At 31.8% G+C, this 24,836-nt stretch overlaps 2 protein-coding genes across 4 annotated transcripts in view; both read right to left on the bottom strand.

Annotated features, from left to right (window-relative positions):
• Positions 1-12,549, bottom strand: part of LOC148227343 (oxysterol-binding protein-related protein 1) — a 32,946-nt gene extending 20,397 nt beyond the window's left edge. The window contains exons 1-2 of the mRNA XM_088201778.1: positions 12,431-12,549; positions 195-403 (exon numbers count right to left, since the gene is read on the bottom strand). Coding sequence (XP_088057904.1) covers positions 195-247 — 53 coding nt within the window. The 5' untranslated portion in view covers positions 248-403; positions 12,431-12,549. The remainder of the gene's footprint in view (positions 1-194; positions 404-12,430) is intronic.
• On the bottom strand, positions 349-24,193 carry LOC148227342 (oxysterol-binding protein-related protein 1-like). Of its 3 annotated transcripts, XR_015811936.1 has the most exons (11): positions 23,760-24,193; positions 23,537-23,697; positions 21,613-21,810; positions 21,404-21,548; positions 21,182-21,327; positions 20,893-21,114; positions 16,151-16,639; positions 16,013-16,085; positions 15,648-15,951; positions 565-676; positions 349-485 (listed from the first exon to the last, which is right to left on the bottom strand). XR_015811936.1 is itself a non-coding variant. In XM_088201775.1 (10 exons), the coding sequence occupies exons 1-10, from the start codon at positions 23,899-23,901 to the stop codon at positions 649-651; spliced, it is 1,908 nt and encodes a 635-aa protein (XP_088057901.1). In that variant the 5' UTR covers positions 23,902-24,193; the 3' UTR covers positions 518-648. The 3 variants fall into 3 exon arrangements, 2 of the variants coding, with proteins under 2 accessions (XP_088057901.1, XP_088057903.1); XM_088201775.1 differs by lacking the exon at positions 349-485 and having other exon boundaries at positions 518-676; XM_088201777.1 differs by lacking the exons at positions 349-485; positions 565-676; positions 15,648-15,951; positions 16,013-16,085; positions 16,151-16,639 and adding an exon at positions 20,438-20,827.
• Between the last annotated feature and the right edge of the window lie 643 nt (positions 24,194-24,836).

Here is a 24,836-nt window from a genome sequence, read left to right as displayed (position 1 = left end):
GCGACGATAGGCGGCACGCATTATACGCATATTTTAACGGTTAATATAATTATAACATATTTTCGCAAAAGTGTCGAATGCAGAAATGAGTTTTTTTAAATGCTTTTAAACATATGTAAGTTAAAACGTAATTCTAGATTCAGAGCGAAATACACATTTTTATTAAATAAAATATTATTACATTATACACAAACCTGAATTCATGTTCATGATCGATTTCGTTGTCAGTCGACGGGTCAGGATCCATGTTCCCCCAAGGGGGTTCTTGAGCACTTTTTTATTATCAAATTTGCCTTCAAAAGCAGTGTTACATAACCCAGTACGTCACACAATTATTAATTAACACTTTGTGATACACTAGATTTTTTATTGTTCAAAGAGCGTCGCAAAATTGTTCCGAACGCTACTCACAATATAACAAAGTGATTTATGATTATTACACAACGTTGCTTGATTGGCATGCGCAAGGACAACTATTGTGCAAACTATGATTAGAAAAAAAATAAAACAAATTATATATTCGAAGCAAATTATATTCATAAAAAAATATTATAAGAATCTTACCTTAACACAAAATGTTAAAATATAAAAAATCACAGTTTTTTGTATGTCATAGAAACAAAAAATATTTCATGCAATAAGTTCCATTCAAAAATGCAAGGATGACAACCAACAACTGAAACAGAAATTAAAAAAAAAATATAATAAAAAATGTAGCATAATCATTTTATACAAATTAAGCTTTGAAGCGTTATAATCACACTCGACAATCGAGAGAAAATGTAATTAAATTCTGAATGGCTCGTGCTGAGCCAGTCAAAAGCCATGGTGAGGGAAGAAGAAAAACCAACAAAGCCTAAAGCGAAATCAAACAGCGAATACAAATTAACAAATTTTATAAAACATAAACGGAAAGCGTCTCTCACGATCAATTAAAATTGAAAACCGCCAAAGTTGTGGAACAACTCTGTAATGCAAACTCGAAGGTCTAGCGGAGAGGGTGAAAGCTTTATAAAAGACAAACACGGAAATCGAAGGATCGTGTTTGTACTACGAGAGATGAGATACCATTGTCTTATCAACAACAGGAAAACTCAAAAAAACACAGTCCACTTATTATAAAAACAACTAATTTAAACAATAAATAATGCGAAATAAACACTAAGGTTTTTGCTTTTTAAATATGTATTTAATACCATTTTACGCTAAGAAAATACAATTAACTACCTCAATGTTTAACTGATACCACGTTTTCTTTAAAGAAAATGTCAAGAGGCAATTTGTCGTGAAGGTTTTGAATTGCTATTTTTTTAAGAGAGTGGAGAGGAGCACTTGGCGGCGTAACACATTTTTCTTGAATAGTTTATTTATATATAGCTAAATTGAATTCGCAGTTAGAATATATATTACTTATAAATAAAAATATGATGACCGAAAACGTCTTCTATGGATTAGCTAAATTATTATTACGATTATATCGAATATAAGATACTCAGTTTTCTTGTGGGAGCTTTTGAAATAGCTTTCCTATTTATTCCATTTATTATTTTCAACCTATAATATCTAGATAGTTTTTGACTTCTGAACTAATAAATACTGAAACACATTCTTGAAATCATTTATAATGCATTAATCATTAATCGCTTATAATGATTTTAATACTACGTTTATTTCTCATATTTTTTTATAGTAAAATAAAGATGAAATCCTTATTAGTATAATTTGACCCTGTGCTATAATAATAGCCATTTTTTCAAACTTGCATCTAAGGAGAAATAAAATTACGCTTTATTCATAAAAATAAGTGATGCTTTTAAGATGCAGATATTCTTAACAAAATTACACGCATTATTAAACAAAACAACGAAACACTAGATACATTATGCTAACTGTAATAATCCTAAAAAATATATTAAAACTTTTTTCCTATTATGCTCCTGTCAGTAAAAATATTAAAAGTTATACTTTATCAAATCACTAAACTTTCGGCTTAAGGCCAAGAGACATACAACGTCAAAAACCAAAATATGCATGTGAAAAACATCCAACTTACATTTTAAGAGATCTGTTTCAGAAAAATTGTTCAGTAAATCTAATTTTTTTCACATAAATACATATAAAATATGAACGATGTGTTCTATATTTGAATAGACATAGATAGCATATGTGTTATCACCGCTAATGTGAAATTTTTGATTTGTAATACTTTTCAATTTTATTTTTATCGATTAAAATAAATCGAACAGTGCCCTTCTATGTATGATTATTAATATAAGTAGTTCTACATCTAAAATTTTGATCTGGAAGTTATTTAACACGACGCTATTAATATTATTAAAAAATATTCGATTCAGAAATCGCAGTCAGTGGAGCGCTGGAAATATTTTGGTTAATCCCGCAATTATTTATCTCGGAAGGCAAAACAACAATGTATTATACATTTATAAAATCTAATTGATTGCAATCACTCTTTTTATATTTTCAATAATTAAAAAAGTATTAATGCAATTTATCTATATATTAAAGATATGGTGAATGTTATCAGTGATCAGAATTTGTTTAATTGTTATTCCAAATATAAAAGTATGCATATAGTAAAAATACTTTCTTAAAAATACCGCTATCATTATCATTGTGAAAGTGTACGGACGAGTTTTATTAGATTTTATTATTAGAACCATGCATATAATGAAATATAAAAAATATTAACATGATGAACATGACTCTTACTAATCTAAGAAATGTGTACTATTACTATTCTCAATTATGCAACTCTTTAGAACTTACAATTATCTGTAAAATAATGAAATTGTTGATAAGTGTATAATGGGCTTATTCGGTAAAAGCTGGCCAATTAAACGTTGCCTACTGACTCTGATTTCTGAACATAATCATAGTGTTAATGTTTTAACAATATATAATATTTTATATAAAATATTGTGTACACTATTACCGATTAATGTATATTACTGATATTAATGAGAAAAAGTAATTGATGTCAAACAAAAAAATTCTCACTGCTCGACTAAACACTATATCAATTGTGGTTTCAAGCTGTAATGGGCAATGTAGTCATTTTAGAAAAATACTATTTTTTGAGAATAATATTAAATGTCATCTAAAACACCCTAAACAAAATATAGTCATCAATCGTACCATTAACTTAACCTCTACCTGTCTAGATACAATTATTTATTAGGACCCTTTATCAAGATGGAAACAAAGTAAAAATTCAAAAGATTTTTTAACATAAAAATATAAATATGTAGGAATGACATTTTTCGTTTACGTTTCTCTTACTCTTTCAGAAGAACCGCTTTTCGATATATTTATATACGTAAATATAATAAGAATGTCTCTTTCGAAAGAAGCACAGATTCAATAACATAATCAGGTCAAGGATTCAGATATATTTAAATAAAAAGGAAAGAAAAAGTTTGCCTTAATGTATAGTTAATAGTTGACTTACTTATTGGTACATTTACACGCTTTTCTTCGCATGTATTTTAAAAACTTTGTAACTTTTAATTGTGTAAAGAAATAGTATGAATTTAATAATGGCAAGACGGCACGAAACTACTATTATCGCTCAATTGTAAGTTTCGAGCCAAGTTAATCGTGTAACGAGTTTCTTTTAGTTTTATCTTTTAACTTTATCAAACATTCTCCATACCCTTCCTTGCCAATTATTTTGCTTAAATCGCAATTCGCACACTTCGTTACGAGAATAAAAAATATAAGTGTCAATATATGATGATGCATAGCAATATCTAATCTTCAGTATTTTATCCATACAATTGATAGGCAATAAACAAATCGAATACGAAGCTTATGACATATTTGATCAATTCAGCCCAATAATGGTGGATATAAGTTCAGAAAAAAAGGGGAATCAGGATGACAAATCTAGCGATATTTTGCCTTGGGATATTCAAAAAGTAAAAATGTCGATATCTTTATGATGTCGTGCTCGTGATATTCAAAAAGTAAGAATGCTTCGAATAACAAAGAGTAGCAATATATCAAATGAAGGGTTTTAAAAAGGAGTATTCCCTTATAAAAATATGGGAATACTCCTTTTTATGGACACTTAAATATAAAAAGACAATTTGGAGCGGCTAGTGGATCAGATAAAGAGGACGATTTTTAACGAGATGGATTGACTAAATCAAGTCTTGAACGGTATCAACCATAATGAATTTGGTGATGTGGAATACTAGCAATTTAATATTAATTATTTAGCTTACTCTTAAATAAGTAGTTGTACTAAAACATTTATTACAAAACAATGTGATTTTGTAAATTAAATAATATAATTTGGGCAAAATTCGTACGCCGAACTGTTGCCTGAGTATTGAACGAATCTTAAGGAGTTAACAAACAATATTCCAAACTATGAATCAATTCGCCAAAGGTATGAGTTTTCAAAGATCTTTGCGGTGTCTTTGCGAAATGAGATTGTCAAAGACACCGCAAAATTAGTTTTGCCTAGTTGTAATGAAATAATTTCAGATATACATATAAATATATACGATCAATCTCAGATGTTTTTCATTTTCATTGCGCAAAATCACGCTCTCGGATATTTTAATAGTGAAAATCTCGTTTTTGGACTCATTGCTAGCTCTTATCTTACATTCGCTTATATTTATAAATATAATATCACGTTATGTAATCACAGTTACTGTACAAGCGATAGGGCAGCCATATAAATTCAGCAGAGAACGCACACATACGCATTCGCTGAAAGGGCTTGGTAAAAAAAATCAGTCAGCCTTGACCCAATAACCTAGAAATCGTCAAGCGACCCTTTAAGGGCAAGGGTGTGGGGTTGAGTTTACGTCATTGCTCATTAAACCTATCTCCTAAAATTGAATAACGCAATAATTCAACGGGAAGCGGTCATTAATCACACTTTGTACTATTTACATATTAAATTATATACTACGCAAAGGTTTCACCTCTGTATTTAGAGTCAGATAGCTGTGAAGTGTCTGAAACGAGGCAGACTATGATGTCGTTAAGGGAGGGTATAAAGTGAAATGATGCTGCAAATTGTGATACAGTCCGCAAACGAGACGATAAGGGATCATTACAAGTCTGGAAGGGACTGTTTGAGTGTCGTTATTTAAAAAAATAATAACAACGATTATTACTAGTGCGTTAAATGAAATGTACATTTGAGTAATTTTAGTTACAAAGCGGTTATGGCATACAGAAGGAATAATATGAAATGTTTGTCTATCTACTACGAAATTTATAATGGTGGCGATACTCAGATTAGTTGAATGGCACATTTCGTATAAAAATGTAGTCGTTCATATATATTTTCGTTTTGTGTACATAAATGCACATACGAACGTTCAATTAATAATATAAAAAATGGATATAGATTACATTATATAACGGGATAAGATGCCTTGATTTATAGGTAAAACTATGCTTTGATTTCAAACATAGATTTTCACTAAAAGGTCTTGCTTTAAAGATTCTACATTTTTTTCTAATAGCGAATTTGGATATACATATATTTGTAATTATGACTTCTAGATTATAATTATGGATTTTATTTTATTTGTAAAAAGGGGGAATATTTTGCATCAAAAAAATGACCGAGAGGCGAGAGAAGGTTGTATATTTATAAATAAATTATATTTTAAATCATTAAAATTCATTAAAAAATTACATTCATTTTGGGATTACCTAATATACATAATAGCAAAAATAATTCTGTATAGTAAAATTATCACTTATTACAAATATGGTGTTATTTTATTTATGGCAAATGTACTTCTTTTGATAACGATGATTTGATTAAAAAAATGAAATTTATATTCCACACACTAGTCGTAAATGATGCATGCTTTTTATACCAAAAATTTTCGTTTATTCTACCTCAAGATATTCACAATCTGAAACCCAAAACTTAACACAAAATTAATTTATATGTGCTAAGAATCATAATCTATAACACATGCAATTCAAGTGATTTTAATCAAAGTAAAAGATATATAAAAAAATAAGACCTTATTGTAAAATAACTAATGTGTAATTATTCATACAAATAATGTTATCTTGTCATTGTTACAAAAACCTTTAATCCACAATAATCGCATTAAATCCAATAAATCCGCGCTTAGACTGCCATGTCATGAAATGAAAATTATCCACCGTAAAATATGTCAAACACTATATTGACGTTTTCCTTACAGAAAATCGTATCAATAGAAGCGATTCGAAGGGCGAAAGGACTATCGGAAAACTGCGGAAGTCGCATTATATTATGGCAGAGAATTTATGAAAAAAGTCCAATACGAATTAATGAGTTTTGCGAACGCGATTCGGGTATTTTGTCGCCAACTTCAGATTATTATATAAGACGAAAGGGTAGTTTCCCAGAGAAATATTACATACACATCACGGATTTACGTTTACGTTGTGTAACGACGGCCGCATGGCGCTCCCTAACCTACTAAACTCACTAAATATAATATAGCAAACAACCTGTGCAGGAATTACGTCATAATGAATGGGCAACTTGTTACTTGCTGTTCGTGCGGTGAAATTTATTATTAAAACTAAGTACTATGCTTTTACGGTATCAGCGCAGGTCTCAACGTCGGCAGTATAATATTGTGTGCACAAACACGAAAACCTATTATTAAGGCAAGATAATGCGCAAAATTGCTTTCGGCGAGTGCCGAAGAAAATGAGAATATGACATGTTCAAAATGTTACATGAAAATTATTTCGGAGAATTCCTTGCTTCGTGGCTTCAGCTATGCCTTTGCGACATATCAACGACGAAAAAATGAAGAGTTGAGTTAAATATTTTCCTTCTACAGAGCCTAAGGCATGCATTTATATTTTAAATGTACAGGTATTCACAAGCAAAAACAGATTAAAGAAGGAGTGTATTTATATTACATTTTTAAATTATGCTGGAATTAAATATGTCGGAAATTTTAACCGAAGAAATATTCGTGTACATTTCATCAGAGATAAATATTTTTGCAGGATTATTATAAACTATTTATTCTACTTCTAAAAAGACAAAAATAAGCTTTTAGATAATTTAATTCAGCCAGGACGAAGCGGGGTACATAAGTACCCCATATTCCATTTTTTTTGTCATGTATAATATTTTTCATTACACATATTTATATTTTATACAATCGTGTAATAAAAGGTACTAATATGTTGTCATTGTCATTTGTAGTGAAATGTGTTTTTCGGCATTAAAACATTTTTTTTTAAAAGTATGGTTGAAAAATAATTAGAAAAATGTTCTGATATTTCCGATCTTGAGAATATAAAACAAAAGAAAACGTTAAAAAAACAGCTTTTATAAATCACAAAGATTAAGGGCAAGGTACGTAGAAAGAATGAAAAGTATTGAGGGGTCTTAAAACATTATCAATATAGAAGCCACAGAAAAACGGGCTACAAGACGACCCAAAAACGTATGGAACGATGATTTAATGGACAAATTGAATATAAACAACTGAAATACTTTGATCCAAAACCTGTAAAAGGTTGTGGAGCTCAAGAAGAAGAAAAGTTTTGCATTACAATAAAACATAGTTGCTGACACAAGCTATAAAATGATCCAATTCTTGCGTAAGGTCAAAAGTAATATAGCTCTCAAATATTTATTGGAGCTTTTAAAACTACTTTGAATTAATTTTTCTATGGATCTAAAATCCTTAAATGAAACATAGAAGACCAAAGTTTTCTTTTGTACTGAAATATGTTGTACATATACAAACTATTATTTTATAAATAAAACAGACGAGAAATGTTTGATATTGATCCGTTCAGATTTTTAAATATATATAATATTTCGGCAAAATATTTTGGCGACATGTTTTTTGCAACGAATTTCCCACAATATGCTTTTCGTAAATTAAAATATTATATAGGATAAGCATGGTTACTTCTATATTAATTAATTTAAATAAGTTATTATTTTAAGCATTACTAAAAGGCAATTAAAATTATATATATGACGCGGATTGTCATGCCGAAGAATATAAAACTTTTAGTTGCTTTTAAGCTATTGATTTTGTACTGTAGTAGCGGACTGGTTGCATGCAGGTCACGTTCAGTAAATATAAGATTTTGAGCTCAAACTTTTCAAATATGCATTATATTAGAGACCATAAATGCAGTTTAACTCTTTGCACAAATATATATAATATATATTTTTAAATATACACACAAAACAAAACGTACTACTATTCTGTATATGTACTCGTACATACTCGAGCAAATTAAATCTCAACTCGGAATGTATAGAATTCTATTATCTACATCTACAGGAAAGCGAGGCAACAGAGCGAAGCGACAAGTGGGTCTATTTACTCGAGTTTTTATGCTGGGTTTTTTTTTTTGGTGAAATCCATGCATGAGAGTAGGTGGGCTTTCCCTCATCCGGGTAGAGCTATCGATCCAGCCTTTGGACCTTAGCCCGCCGTTTCAGGGTTGCGCATTCAGGGATCGCAAGGAATGCTACTGTTTGCAAATTGCTTTCGCAAAATAGGTATTCTTGCTAACTGTTAATATTTGCTTTAAATTATTAAACTATGTTAATAATATATAAATTTTAGTAGAACATAATATGCGTTAAAATTATCATACGAGTATTCAGATAATAAGGGACTAATGTTTATATGCATCGGACGTCCGGGTGATAAATTTTGTTAAAAATATATATAACTACATTCATGATCTAGTGACTTATTGTAATATTAGTTTTTAATCACAATTTATCATATCACAATTTTGTATTTGTATCGATAAAATTAAGACAATAGAAACGATTTCCATCTTATGTAGATAAAAATATGGCAAAATATAATAGTAGACTAGGATAGACTGCCTGTTTTTATCTATTAGTATCACGCAATCTCCTTTCGTTTATGCGGACGTCGTGATCGGTGCAGGCGACCTATCCTTATCGACCAGTAGATATGTACAGTTCGCCGGTCTTTTTGGCAAACTAATCAACTACAGTTAAAATTATAAACAAGCATAAATTATATAAAAAATAAGAATATGAGGTGCGAAATTATGAGTGTGTAGCGCGAGATTATGAATTCTGCGGGTAGTATTTTATGAATTTATTTTAAGTTTTTAATCTAAAACGCAACACCCCTGACTGACTTATTTTCAAATGAAATAATTAATTGATTTGAGCTAAATGTTTATTTATAAGTTGTATATATATTCAAAACATTACCAGTATTATTATTATTTTAAAAACTTTCGCTGTAACCTGACAAGCGTAAGCCCAATGCGTCACAATGAGTAAGTCAATCAGACATAAGATTGAAAGTCTGAGAATCGGTGACATCTATATTAATAATTATAAATTATTATGTGCTATACAATTTATAATCTAAGGCTGTTTTTTTTAAATAATAGCGGATTCTTATAAATAAAAATGAGTGACGCTGCCGGGGCTGGAACCCGCAACCTCAGAGTTACTAGTCGAGACATTACGGACTACGCCAATCCGTCCTTAATCAATTAATTTAATAAATATGATGCTTGTTATTGACATATAAGAAGTAATCAAAATACATTTTGCAAGCCTGCTATCGAAAATATTTATAAAATTATTTTAAAACATAATTTATGATGTTCAACTAAATTGTGCCATGAAAATATTGCAAATTTTCGCTTTAAATATAAAGAAAAAATGCTGCCCGCATGTAGAATATCCGTGCGGCCCTCGAGAGGTTTTCTATTATGTATACATGAATATTTGTCATGGATTCTTCCTGAATTTACAATTTGTTTGAACTTTTAAATTTATCAGGTAAACCAGATAAGTTAAACACAAATTTGAAATCGAATGACATTTTTTAGACATTAATGACTTTTATTTTTAGTTCTGATATTTAATAAACCTATCCAAGAGATGATATTTTACAATATGTTTGTGCGGTTTTCAAGATATATGTGTATAGGTAAAATTTAAGGTTATACTTTATTTGACTACTTTTTATCACGAATCGTTGTTAAGTGCGACTGAGTTAAAAATGGACAGAGCATAAAGACGTTTACTAACGTTCGCCAAAATAATATATCGATTAATATATTATCAATATTCAACCATATTTATATTAAAATATTTTTTAAAAGCATATTTGAAATTGATATCATTTTTTATGATAATAGGAAAAGCGATAATAAAATTAAAATAAATAACGCGAGTGTTGCTGAAAATGTTAAAAATTTTCCAAGCTAATCTTATCGAATTCTTGCAAATGATAACTTTATTATTAATCATATTTATTTGTATTTAAGACGGTGACTAAAATCTAAAGCAAACGTTTTTCGTGGAACGAATTAGATAATCGCCTTCAAGTTTGAAAGCATTTTAACTTAATGGTGAGAAATACATGACTAAAAAATATATATTTTTTATTTTAAAAACCAAATTACAAAATATAGCTATATTATAAATTAAATTAAAATATAATACATAATATGCGCATGTGAAAAAAAGTTAGGTCAAACTACATAATTCCAGAATAAAACAGTTTTTCAAGAATCAATTCAAAGTAACGTCCAAATACCATGTATCACACGTGTTTGAATAAGCCGGAATTAGGTAGAAACTCAAATATATCATAAATATATATTTTCAGTTAGCAAGTATACTCGGTCATGGAAAGTTTCGTCCATATCGTGAAGCAGTCAATACTAAAACGTGCGAGTTAACTCGTCCATGGGGAATTTGGACCACATACTTTTAGCAAGTATGTGGTCATGGGGATTAAGCGGTTAAAAACCCGTTTAAGTAGATAAGCAATTACGAACAATCTGAGAGTCGCCTATGATGACCGTCATACGAGCCACCGCCGAGGCTCTGTACCTTGACCGTTTCCTCACCCTCCCCCTCCACCACAATTTCTAGAGCTGCGCCACGGAGACTAGGTTGCTAAATGGGTTATGCCCTCCAGTGCCACTAGAGCGTTCCTTAAAAATTGTAGCTTTCAGATTATGCATCTGCCTGATCTGATTAGGGCCTGCACTTCTAAGATACTGCCCCCCCCCCCTACCAGTGACGCATATTTTTTGTTATGTATTTCAAAAACACAGTTATAGTAAATTATTAGTTATTAAAAAAGACAATATTTAATGATTTATTTAAATTAAATAAATATATTTGTGAAAAAGCTGCACATCCAAATGTGCTACTATATACATTTTATTATAATAAAATCGTAAGTTTTACAGAAATTTCATAAAAGTTCTCGCTGCGGAAATAATTAAGTCGCATAAACTGTTTCAAGTGAAAATAAACTGATTATTTTTTTTCGTAGAGTAAATCGTAAGTTTTTGTCAAAAATATGTTGTATTAAAAAAAGTTTTACGCTGCGCGGCCAAATAACAGCTCTGAATATTGATTTCGACAACCACTGATATCAGAAATGCTATTATGATTTTTTTATATAAATAATTATTTTTTTCGAATTTGTTACTCGGAAACAGCAATACTCTAAGCTTATAATAAATAAAATATTTATACCAAAAACAATAGTGAAAGGTTCGATAAGATAATAATTTTGACAACCGCATGTCAAGAAGAAAAAACAATACTGCCCTGTGTACTTAACACATACCGGTACCGCTCCTCAGCGCGTCCGACCAATTACAGGGCAGAATTTTAAGAGCACGTGATAATCACATTTTGAACGATATTTTTGTGCACTGACTGTACAGTAATATAATTTTTCTGCAAAAAATACCCATTATTAAGAAAAAATGTGGCACGATCGATAATCCAAAAAAGCAGTTGCTTTAATGCATGGAAATTCGCACCAGCGATATGTGCAGACAATTCATGACCCAACGTCATTGGATCAATTGAATTTATTCATAAAACTAAATTGGCGAAGATTCGAACGACCATTGATAGTACGACCTACCAAAAATGCATACATATGTGCCATCCAAGTACACGCACGCGACATAAATTTTAAATAAAAAAACTATGCCCTAAATTTAAAAAAAATAGGTATAATTATTACCACGCTTATGCATGCATGGAAAATGCACGAAAACGCCACAGTAAAATTTCCAATCACGTGACTCGTCTCGCGTCGATTTTCCGTGCGTGATGTAAATGTATTCAAATAGCATACAATACAACACAATAAAAAAATCTAAAATTACACTACATTAGCAAATATCTAAATCTAAGTCATGCTTTTTTAATGTTTTTTTTTAAATTTAAATTGTGCTTCTTTTACCGTATATATACAGTGTGTACGTGTGTTAGTGGAGGGGTGAGAAAACATCAAACAGTAGTCCTATAATGCGACGGGGTGGTATTTTCGGGATATAAAATGGAGTGGGTGGGGGGGAGTCAGATTTACACGCAAGTCGATCATTTTGATCGCCCGCTTTGAATTACCACAGTCAGCTCGGATGGGGCCAAGTGTCAAAACTCTATTCTCATATCAGTGAGATTATATCGTGTCCGTTACAGTATTTTCGCGAACGACTAACCGGTGCGCCGGCGGATATCGCACTGAAAGTGTTGAAACGGGAGCCGACGGCAGCGCCGCCCGGTCGAAACCTTCTTATAACAGAATACCTTACAACAGTTGACAAGTCGCGCTGAACTAGTTGCTAAAATCAATAGGACAAACGTCGGCACATTTTTTTTTATATTGATTTTGCCATTTTCTCTGACCCATTCAGTCAGCTGTTGTAAGGCCGTACTTTATAAAAATTCTCAGCCAGCGACCAGATTGCGCAAGTCGGAAAATCTGACATGGGGTGGGTTCGGTAGATGGGGTGGCGAACGCACAAAATTTAAGTACGGTTTTACGGTAGCTATTTAGGTTCGATGCGTTTTTGCGAATCATTATTTTTAGACATAACTATTATTTTCATGGTTAATGATTATGTAAATCAGAAGTTCCCAAATTTTTAAAGGTAAAATAGGAAAGTCACATATTCTCACATATATTATTGATAGATATAAAAGTCACATGGGAATATATGTACGTACGAAAATTCACTATATACTTCCACGGCTGAATCAATGGGTACGGCCATTTTTAGATGAGGAAACAGTGAATGTTTTGTCATATCTGATATATCATTTCCTACACGTAATTGCACAAAATATTACATTGTAAATGTTATTATGGTAACCAAACAAAAATAACAATTATAATTTAAAAGTAAAAATGAATCCGTTGACAAGCTGATGGATAGAAAACAAACAGTACAATGACTCAACCAAGCTTTTAATCTTCTGGAACCATCCGGAATGTCGCCACAATTGGATTTTAAAAGTCAGTATTTTTTCACAAATTATGATACTAGATTATGCTATGGAACTAAGATATTCGTCAAAACAATGCTATCAAATATAATTGAGGCAAAAATTTTAACTTTATGTGCTAAAACCAAGAATACCGGTCGACGTGACTATTTCCTTATAAATTAAATATTTACATTATATGGGTTCCAACGATAGCTTTATATTAAAGTAGAACAACAATGGTTTAGCCATATAAAATATGAGTGAAATCGTAATGTAGGAACACCCAAGTTTACTCACAATATGGGCTGCGGGCCTGCAGCATAGAATGAAATATTAAAAATGTTTCTTTTTTAAATATTTTTATGAATGTAACTAGTCAGTAAACTATTTTTGTCTAAGATGATATATTATATAGTACATATTTTAGTATATATAAATATTAAAGTATATTTTTTTCAATCTTTCAACTTTTATCGCTGCTGCCCCACCACTACAAATTATTATGGGCCATCATTGATAGTCACACAGACTTTCAATTGAAATAAACTCTTTTATATAATAAACCAATTTTCCATGAGCTTCGAGAAACATCTTGAAACAATGCTCATGGCCTTGCAAACCGATACTATGTTATTTTCAGGTGGTCATTCACAAATGGCCACCTGGAAGTAACGCTTTCACCAAGATATGTACCTTTTTACTTTTACGCCTTACCTTCACGATACCATTTCTCGTAATTGCTTTCCCGTGGCCAACTATGGCGTGCCCTAGAGTGGGCACTCCTGCGAGACTATTATTTTTTATCCCAGATAACAAAACAAAGGAATGCTGTTCTTCAATTATATTAAAAAAAATAATTGTACTGTACGTTTATGTGAATGTGAAAATAAATGTTCATGGTCATTTCAGTAAAATCATATCGGAATACATTTTCACCGGTAGATATATATTTATATTAGTGAAAATATAATTTCAATGACAGGTCCTAGTGAAATTATATGTTGTTTTAAACTGCTATTTGAGTGTACTTTTAAAAGTTTATGTCGATTAAAATATTAACAAAAGTTATTAAAATCAACTAATTATCAGAATAGTACGTATTTTCGATAAAACTAGTTTTTCAATTTAAATCAATACAATTTACCAATGTGCTTTAAAATAAAAATGATGAGACAAACTATAGACCAACACCACCCTGATGAGCTTCTTTTCAAAAAATAGTTGTAATGTGAAACATCACCTGTTAAGGCCAAAATGTTTAAATCTAAGCCTAACCTAAACAAATTAACCAAACCCAACATGACCTAATAAAAGTTCAAAAATTATAGTTAGTTTTAGAGCTTTCATTAGGTCAAGATGGGTTTGGTTAATTCGTTTAGGTTAGGTTTGAATTTTAACATCAAATAAACGTTTCGCAACTGTCAAATTAACCGCTTTCGTGCCATGATATATTTCGTAGTACACGACCCCAAAGTAGCTTTTTAAGAATTAAAAAGAAATATATGTCAAGTGATAACGACTTGTCAAGGACTCTTATAACCCAAAAGGACCCTCCGGGTGCCGTTTTTGGTGCATTTGGACACCGTTTGCAGGGTTAGGGTTGTGACAACAAAGTAATATTAAATTCATTTTTGCAAAGTAAAAAATACATATGGTTATATTTTTTATAAAATATAAGCCAGCAATATAACAAGAATAAAAAATCTCTTCAGCATTTTTTGTATGTCACTCTAATCATCTAACGCAGAGGTTATCAAAGATTGGGAGATCGGAATTAATGATTATGATTTCAATCCATCATCACAGATAAGGTTTTCCTAGATTTTTCTAATCTTACGGATGAATAATTAAAATAAGATTGAACTAAGTCGTTTATAGTGACATCTATTGATCGTAAGCTGTCATAATAAAGGTTATTATTATTAATAAAAAAATATATGTCACTGATTTACAGACTGATTTCAGTCTGTTTTCTTACTACTCATTTAGTAGTTGATTGTGTTTGTGTTATATATGATAATAAAATAGTTTCTATTGTTTTTATTAGTAACATCCTATTTATCAGGAATTTGCTTTCTAGAGAAATAATTTTGAATCTAAATAAAATGTCAATTTTTTAAGAACTGTCTTATGATCTATATGCATACTATGTAAATATAACACAAAGTGTAGTAAAGAAGCTCTGAGAACCACGAGGTTGAAAAGCAAGAAGGGAATCGTTTATCTATATTATAATACTTGTCTTGTCCAAAAATTAACCAAAACTATACATATTTATATATTATATTATAAAATTGATCATACCTAAAATAGTACTTAGTTAAAATATCAAAATATAAATGAAAATATATACCTCAATCTATGCAGCATATATGGCTCAATGTCGTTTCTGGCATTTCTGTACACATGGCCATCATAAGTCATTATCGTACTACAGGAACTAGCAGGACTTAAGTGTGAATTAAGCATTTCGTCAGGTTCTGGCGAATAAGGAGATGAGGCTGAATCTGCATTTCTATCCGGCTCTTTTGAAGTTTGAGGCGATAGCATTGCATTAACCATTCTGTTCGGGGAGTTTTCTCTAGAAGCGTGGGGAGTGCATTCTAAAGAGCTTAGAGCTCCGTTACCACCTGATACTATTGTATCGCTATCTGAATCTGAATAAAATTCACATAATAAATTTTATGAATAATCAATAGGTAATATCAAATATTATACCTGCATTAAAAGCGTCGTAAAACTCATCATCGGATTGTTCATAGAAACGAGATGGTCTTTTACTTTTAGAGCTCTTAAAATCAACATTTTAATTAGAATTTAAGATGTAGATACATATATGAATCAACGGATACTAACTTTATGTTCAGATAATTGCTCAACGAAAGACTGTTCTAGTTCGTGGTGTTCAGCAGCTAAAACAGCCAATGCTTCTTCTAGAACTCGACAGCGCTCTTTTTCAGCTCGTAATTTAGCTCCACGGCTTTCGTCAGCTTGTCGCACTAGCGCTGCACAATGACGCAGAGTACTGAGCAATCGTTGACCTGTAGATGCCGCATGCTGGAATCTCATATAGGTCGATTGATGTAGCGTAGTTCCCATTTGTATACTCTTTTCTAGGGCAGCGACCAAAGCAGAACATTCTCCAAGCTGAGACTCCATCAACGCTAAATGATTAGCAGCAGCCGTTAAAGCGTCTTGCATACTGCCTAAAGGTTTTCCTTCATCGCCATTGAACTCATCATCTTCCTCCACTTCTTCGGCTACTGGCTGACCAGTTCCGCTATCACAGCCCCAAAGATAATATGCAGAATACGCTATGTGTTCTTTGAATGCAGTCATCCATTCCTACAAATAAATTGCATTAAAAAGTAGTAGTCATAATGGTATAAGATATGTTAAAGTTAATTTCAATAATAGATGAAATTAACTTAAAAAAATAAATTATAGAATGAGAACTAATTAGAAAAAACATCTTGTTTAAGGGAAAAATGGTCAGAAAAAAAAATTAAAATACTAAATTTTATATATTAGAAGTAAAGATTTTAATCAAGAAGTATTGAGTTTAAAAATAATAAATTGTCTTTAATCTAATTATTAATAGTAGCATTTCTAAAAAAAATCTCAGCGACTAAAGAGTTAAAGTATTTATTTATTATTATTTTTGTCTTTAACTGTATATTACATTTTTCATAGATAATTTATTCTCTAAGGCCGGTTTCACACGTGCCGGATGGATTCGCCCGGCACCGGGCCGGCGCCGTGTAGTGGGGGTGGTGTTGTATGGGCTAGTACTGACCGTTTCAGACGTGCCGGACGAATCCATCCGGCGCCGGCCCGACGTTGCCCATACAACACCACCCCCACTACATGACGCCGGGCCGGTGCCGGACAAATTCATCCGGCACATGTGAAACCGGCCATAGTCTTTGTATTTTCAGTATCATCTTTTTTAAAAACTTATTATGATTTGTTCCTATATGTATAACACATTGTGTTTAGTACGATAAAACATAAATATATTTTTTGGCCCCTGACCCCACCTGTTTCTATTTTCACCAGCCGCCAAAGCCATGAGATAATAATAAGATGACTTTACGCCGAAATGGAACCAAATTTATTCAGTTAAATAACCGCCTGCTTCATAATCATTGTTACACGATCGCCATGACAAATCCCAGAATATCACAAGATAAAAAATACGTTTTATTAGCGTTTATGTGGTTTGATCCACATTAACTTTCAATTCTCGTACATAATAGTAAATATGTATAACATGTTTAAGGTTAATACGTACCTGGTTTATTTGCAATTCGAATAATTATATTAAATCGGTAAATCAATGGAAAATACTTTTATCAACAGATGTCATTACGTTATCAACCATCTTTTTTTATTTTATATGAATAATTCGTATCCATGGAAATTTTAAATAATTAAATTCTTTTTTCTGATTGGTCGAAACCGTTGAGAACTGCGGTTATGCAATAATAGGCTTTATGTATATGTAAATAGATACTATTATTCCATAGCAGATAGCTATTATATAATAAGTTTTTTAAATATATTTGTACAATAATAATAATAGCTTTTTAAAATATCTATAAATATTATACATATAATATAACATTTTATTTTAAATACTTTCTTTAATAATCCTACCCAAAATGTCGGACATGGAAAGTGACGATGAAGTATTTGTAGACAATTTATCACGCTGTTCTGATACGGAAATTTTGGAATTAGAACACTTGAACACAATAAATAATGACGCTTCTAGTGACAGTGATAGTGATAGTGAAATTTCGTTAGTGACTTGAGTGAAACGAGTGATGAAGACGAAATTCAAGAATGGTCTGAAGTAGATAGGCCACCTGTTTTAGACGATTTTTTAGGGCATCCCGGCGTAAAAGTGATGCCAAATAATCGTGAAAGTGTTAGTGATGTTATAGAGTTATTTATTGGAGACGATTTATTACAAATGATGGTGGAAGAAACAAACAGATATCATGCACAAAATATACATAGATTTAAACAACCAAAGAAATCTTTAAAGTGGAAAGATGAAAATATAATAGAATTAAAAAAAATGTTAGGATTAATTCTAATAATGGGTCAAGTTCGGAAAGATGATAGGTATGATTACTGGTCGACGGATCCAACAATTGAAACACCTATTTTTTCTAAAGTGATGAGCTGGGTCAGATTTAAACAAATATGGCAATCGTGGCATTTTTCAAATAATGAAGAAATGAATCAGCAGTCCGACCGATTGTTCAAAATTCAGTCAATTTTAGATTATGTCATTTCAAAATTTAACAATGCTTATGAGCCCCAGCGTGAACTTTCTTTAGATGAAAGCATAATACCTTGGCGTGGGAGATTATCATTTAAAGTTTACAATTCCTCCAAAATTATTAATTATGGAATTCTCGTAAGATTGGTATGCGAAGCAACTACTGGATACATATGTAATTTAGAAATATATTCTGCAAGAGGAAAAAAATTATTAGAAACAATAAACACCGTGTTAAAGTCATATTTAAATAAAAAACATCATGTATATATAGACAATTATTACAATAGTGTTCAAACAACTGAAATTTTACTACAAAATAAAATCAGAACGTGTGGGACAATTCGAATAAATAGGGGTGTGCCTGAATCACTAAAAAAAAACTAAGTTAAAGGCCGGACAAACAGCATACAGAAGAAAAGGGGATATCCTTATTCAGACATGGATGTCGAAAAAGGAAGTTCGACTAATTTCGAACATTCATTCTGCACGAATGCTGATAAGCAACAATATTGACTGGCACACTCGTCAAGATATAATAAAACCAGAGATGGTAATTCAGTACAATAAATATATGAAAGGGGTGGACCGTGCCGATCAATATTTATCATACTATTCAATTTTTAAAAAAACTAAAAAATGGCGAAAAGAGCAGCAATGTACCTGTTAAATTGTGCACTATTTAATAGTTATAGGTAGGGATTCCAATCCCGGGATCCCGGATCCCGGAATCCCGGGATCCCGAACGATTTTCAATACCCGATGAGTCCCGGGATTATAAAACATAATCCCGAATTTTTCGGGTTGATTGATTTATCAAGCACAATCGAATTATTATTGACAAAATCATTATATTTCGTGTACAAACTTGCACGAGTTACACGTGTCATCTGTGAATCTTTGAGGCTGTGAGTCTGAACGTGCTTTTTCAGCAGCAGGCTGCTTAGGAACCAAAATCAGATCCAGGCTAAATGATGAAGCGCTTGATGCTTTGATGTTACTTCGTGAGTTTTATTCAAAATAATGTTTTCCATTAAATGGGTCTATGAATGTACATATGTACATACATTGTCAAAAGTTCATTTTTTATCTTCTCAAATAAATATATAAGACCTTCCCTTTTTTATTTTTATTATTTTATTGTCTATTTTAAGCGCAAGACTAAAATTATACGTACTTTATACATTGTACGTTATAAAAAACAGATGTAAAAATATATTGTATTATTCATTTTAAATTATTTTTATCGATAAAATAACATGAAAATTATCCCGGGACTAGTCCCGGGATCGACTAATTGCAATACCGAAATCCCGGGATTAATATTTTGGCCCGGGATTGGAATCCCTAGTTATAGGGTATATAAAATACTAAATATAAATAAAATTGGATACAAGAAATATCTATTACTCGTCGCTAAAAAATGTATAGCTGACGTGCCTACCCCCTTGGATACAGCAGAACCGAGGCCATCCACTGTACTGCTAAGAATAACAACAGCGAATTGTGATCCACAGGGCAGGTTATCAATGGATCTACGTAACCATCAATTAGAAACTATTCCGCGTACAGGGAAAAAGAAACATCCCCAAAGACAATGTCGCGTGTGTTTCGTTAATAAAATTAAGAGCTTAACCTGCCATAAGTGCAAATTTTGTAAAATACCCCTACATAGGGGTAAATGCTTTCACATATACCACACAAGAACTCATTTAAATAATACAAGTACAATAAAACAATTGCATTATTTTGCGACCCATAGATTGAAAATCACTGATAAGATAATTTTAACATATCTACTGATACAATTCAAAACATTTATTACATTTTATTTTCTTAATTCCCTTTAATTCAAGAGTTATCGAATTTTTTATTTAACTCTATGTTGCGCGAAATTCCCGCAAAACAGCCAGTCGTCACGGCGCACGCGGCGAAAAAAAAGATCGGTTAAGTGTTAATATTAAAATCAAAACAGAGATGCAAAATTTTATATCATTAGTAAAAGTAAAGTAATAAATATCACAAAGGCAGAAATTATTCGAACTGAGTCCCAAATGACAGATATAAAAAGGCTAATCTTCAAAGTTCCAGGATCAGTAACCAGCAGTTGGATAGACTCAAATCAACCAATGGAGACACAAGTTAGTCTTCTTCATGGGTTCTTAAACTTTGTTGTGGAATGAAAGTTATGACTGCGCTCAGATGTTAACCATTTTACAACATAATTTAAATCTTTAAAGCTAATCAGTGTATTAAAAATATGTACCAGTATTGAAAGATTTTGGTTTACAACAGATATTCTTACTTGTCTAACAACTAAAGTTGATGGTGCAGTATTTGGAGGTATTCGCAGTCTATGTGCCGTTCCATCAGAAAAATGAAGAACTATCAATGAATTATCCGTAGGACCAGGAACAACACGAGTGCTATCTAAATATTTCCAGTCTCTCCTGCTATTAGTATTGACCCCTGTACTTGCATCAGCTCTACATCCATAATAGGATAACACACCTCTTTGTAACACTGCCTATAAATTTATAAAAATATTATAGTAACTACATTACAAAATGTATTATATTATAATAAAAACATACCCAAACAGACTTCCATCCTAAAAATCTGGACTTTTTCAATAGCTGACCTTCAAATCTAGTTGCAGTTCGTTGTATTTGTCTTAAAGGACGGACACTCAATATTTGACGCATTTGACTATCCTTTGCTAAATCTACAGCCATTTGACCTATTATGTAAATCAGAGACAAGCGATTAAATAAAATTACAGTATAATGTAACAATAGAAAATGTGAAAATTATACCATTTATATTCCTAATTGTAGAATCAATGCCATTTTGCAATAGAATTACAGCGGCTTGCATGTGACCTCTGTACGAAGCACAGTGAAGACAACTGTTACCTTGGGTATCCACGCAGTTTATATTAGGAGGCTGTGGAACTTTTAACTGTAACAAAAATAATTATGGTAATATCAAGAATAGCAAATTTAAAATTTAAAGTAAGTCTTACTAATTGATTTATTTGTTCCACATTTCCTTCTCTGGATGCTGCTAGAAGAGTTAATTCGCGTTCTCTTTGAGCATTGTGCTCAGCGGCCAGCAACAATCTGTGGATGTCTTGTGTTTTGGACACGTCTCTCGGCAGCTTACCTTCGCCGTTCATAACATTTACGTCCGCACTGTGACGCAGGAGACATATGACCAAATCCTGTAATATATATAACAGAATTTAATTTTCTTCAATCATAATCTGATAATTTAATCACTTGAGTGAGATAGTTAAAGTAAAAGTTCAGAGAAAGAGCAAGAACATTATTTACGATGGAGGTATACATTAAAATTTTGTAGAGGAAAATTCATATTTGTAGAATAAAAGTTTCAACCCTCCTTTTTTATTCTACGGACCTGCTTGCCAGTGAGACGAAGGCCATGGACTCCTTCTTAAAATAAAGTTTTAAAATGCATACAATAATTTTATAAAGGAAACCATTTATGTTGAAATATACATTATAATTTTCACATGCTTTTAAATTTAAATAAATGTAAACTTATGAACTTTTGAAACAATATATGCACTTAGAAATCCTGTTAACGGCAGCCGAAGCAAAAGACATATTAGGAATAGATTTGCTTCACGAAATCATATACCTTTATTGGCAATGCATGCTAAATTGATTTTTTCAATAGAAGCTCACAAATTCCCTGAAATCTTTCCATAGACCCACGTCCATGTACAGGTACAGGTACAGGTTAAGAGCCACTCTTCTATATCCTTCCTATACAGTAGCGTTACAAAGGCAAGCTAAATTTTGCATGATTACGCAGTTTCATGATTAATAACTAGCGAGTAAATAATGATAGCGATGACATCAACCCTGTAATTTGTAACTGACGCTCAAAGCTAACAGATAATCTGAAATAAAATATAATTAGTGATAATAATATACAAAAATTAGAAATGCCGTGAACGTCTAAGAAAATTGACTATAAGAACCAGTGAAAGTTAAAGGAACAGAAAGCGTTTCAACTATGTTCGTCTCTGAAATCATATTTTTATTTTAACTGTACAAATTGAACCTCAAACAGCAAAAACAGATGGATATTAATGACGTTGATCCATATTTACATTTAGAGATTACAGTCAGTTGCAGACTAAAGGGAAAGCGGTCTACGTGGAAAGATGTTATTATAATTAATATTTTTTTTGAGGCTAACATACCAAAAAATTCCCTTTCGAAGCTATGACTTGTCAGAAAACAAAGGACCTTTTCGAAATTGGTTAAACTGCTATCTAAATATAACTGAGTATTAAAATAATGTATGTTAAGGATTGAGCAGTCAATCGGTAGTAGAATTTAAGTGTATTCTTATTTATAATATCTAAAGGCATTCATTATAAGTATATTTGACAAAAAGTATTTTGGAATTGTTTTTGATATTACTCTACTTATCTACACATATCGATAAAGGAGTGAAGTGATTACATACGTTTATATTGAAGTAGACAAGAATGAAGTGTGGAATCATTTTTTGGTTCTTTCCGATATTCAATAAAACGGCTGCTGAGTTTACTGAAAATATCTTGTGGCAACTTAACGAAGAGCAATTAACAACGGAGTTCACAAGTAGATTATAGAAATTAATTTAAAAGCTTTGTTCTGGCAATTCAGTATATCTACATATGTGGTGTTTACTCATTTGAAAGTGTTCTTTTAAGTATGATTTTCGGCATTGACACACCGATGAGATATATGCTTGTGAAACAGTAAAGAAAAATTTAAAACAGCTAATTTCTACATTGGATCTCTTGTGCGATACTAATAAAGAGATTATATAAATAGGAAAGAAGTATATCTCCAAGCTTACAATGACAATATTTCGATTGATCAAATCTCTGTAATTTGTAAGATAGTTCTCATATATTTGAAAATAACCTCATGTCCAATAAAGGCAGCTTTGTGCAGAGGAGTATCACCGGCATCGTTTACAATGTTGCAATCTGCTCCGTTTGACAGCAACATGCTCCCAACGTCTAAATGTCCAAAATACGTTGCCAAATGTAGCGGTGCCCATCCTAAGTTACTCTTAGTTTTACCTACGAAGCAAATAAAGTTTTAGCTTGCCATCATAAACGATATATTATCGTTACTTAGATACCTTTGCAATTTATATCTAGCTCAAGGACGCGATGCTTCCGTTTCTGCAGCAATTCGTTAACTTTGATCAAGTCTCCATTACGAGCAGCGTACAGCAACGCCTCGTGAGGATCTACGGCTCCATCTTCTTTGTCGGCGTCCATGGTTTAACGATGGTTATAGTCTACTGGCCGAAAACCGCTTGGAGTTTGAACGCAATTAAATTGTTTACATGGGCGTGTGCTATCATATCAACAATAGCAAGCGACGCCTTCGGTTCTAAATATAATTTACTGTCACCACTTGATACTGACGACAATTGCAGATGGTTTTCAAAAGTGTATTATCGCTATTCAATGGTAATAACAGCGCAGGGAAGTGGAAACACAAAGCAACGCCCCTGTCAATTGTCAGATGCGCCAACAGCTGATGTTTGACGCTTCTTCTTTTTCTAATGCGTAAAAATGCTACAGAGTTTATTGGCGAATTTCATTGATAATATCGATTGATAAAATGGCAATATATTTTTTTAATGAATTAAAAATAGTTTCAAATATTTAGTGGTTATTAATATTATTTCTTATAATTTTAATTAAATCATACTTTGAGGTTATTTTTATTTGATTTTTTTTCAAATATATTATTTTAAATATGATGGCAACGTATAGTTATTTACATATTAATTATTTTATTGAATAATATTTTGAGGTTATGCAGTTATTTTAAGGTGTTTGTAAGGTACAACGGTTTAATTGAAATATTTCTCTATATATCTATCTTTAAACGTGACCAAGTTACAGTGAACAATTTACGAACAGACGGGGAGGCGCTTGCCTCAGAGCCCCCGGTTGAACAGGGGATATATTATGTGTAATGAAAAGGGGGGGGGGGGTTAAAACCGGGTTTTGAATATTTGTATATATATGCGCTCAGACTCAGCACGCTTTCGTCGCACCACAGCACTGTACCTCCATAAGCACCGATCACGTGGCTCGTTGTTGTATGAGAGAGAGATGGACGTGAACCAGAAGGTTACAACCACCGTGAAGTTTTTTTTAACTCTGGATTTTTCTACTCGTTCCTTATGTTCGATAATGGG

Source organism: Plectrocnemia conspersa, unplaced genomic scaffold, assembly GCF_051122295.1.
Source record: "Plectrocnemia conspersa isolate PC_06_02 unplaced genomic scaffold, ASM5112229v1 ptg000013l, whole genome shotgun sequence".
In the NCBI taxonomy this organism is placed as follows: domain Eukaryota; kingdom Metazoa; phylum Arthropoda; class Insecta; order Trichoptera; family Polycentropodidae; genus Plectrocnemia; species Plectrocnemia conspersa.
Note: the sequence above shows the minus strand (reverse complement) of the source record. Positions and strands in the feature narration are given on the sequence as shown.

Bases quoted from the DNA above. Each gene is read 5' to 3' on its own strand.
- LOC148227342 (XM_088201775.1), bottom strand. From the start codon at position 23,901: ATGGACGCCGACAAAGAAGATGGAGCCGTAGATCCTCACGAGGCGTTG. The intron at 16,086-16,150 runs GTTAGTATCCGT...GTTGATTTTAAG, and splicing joins AGCAATTATCTGAACATAAA to AGCTCTAAAAGTAAAAGACC. The intron at 677-15,647 runs GTATATATTTTC...TTTCTGTTTCAG, and splicing joins TATATGCTGCATAGATTGAG to TTGTTGGTTGTCATCCTTGC.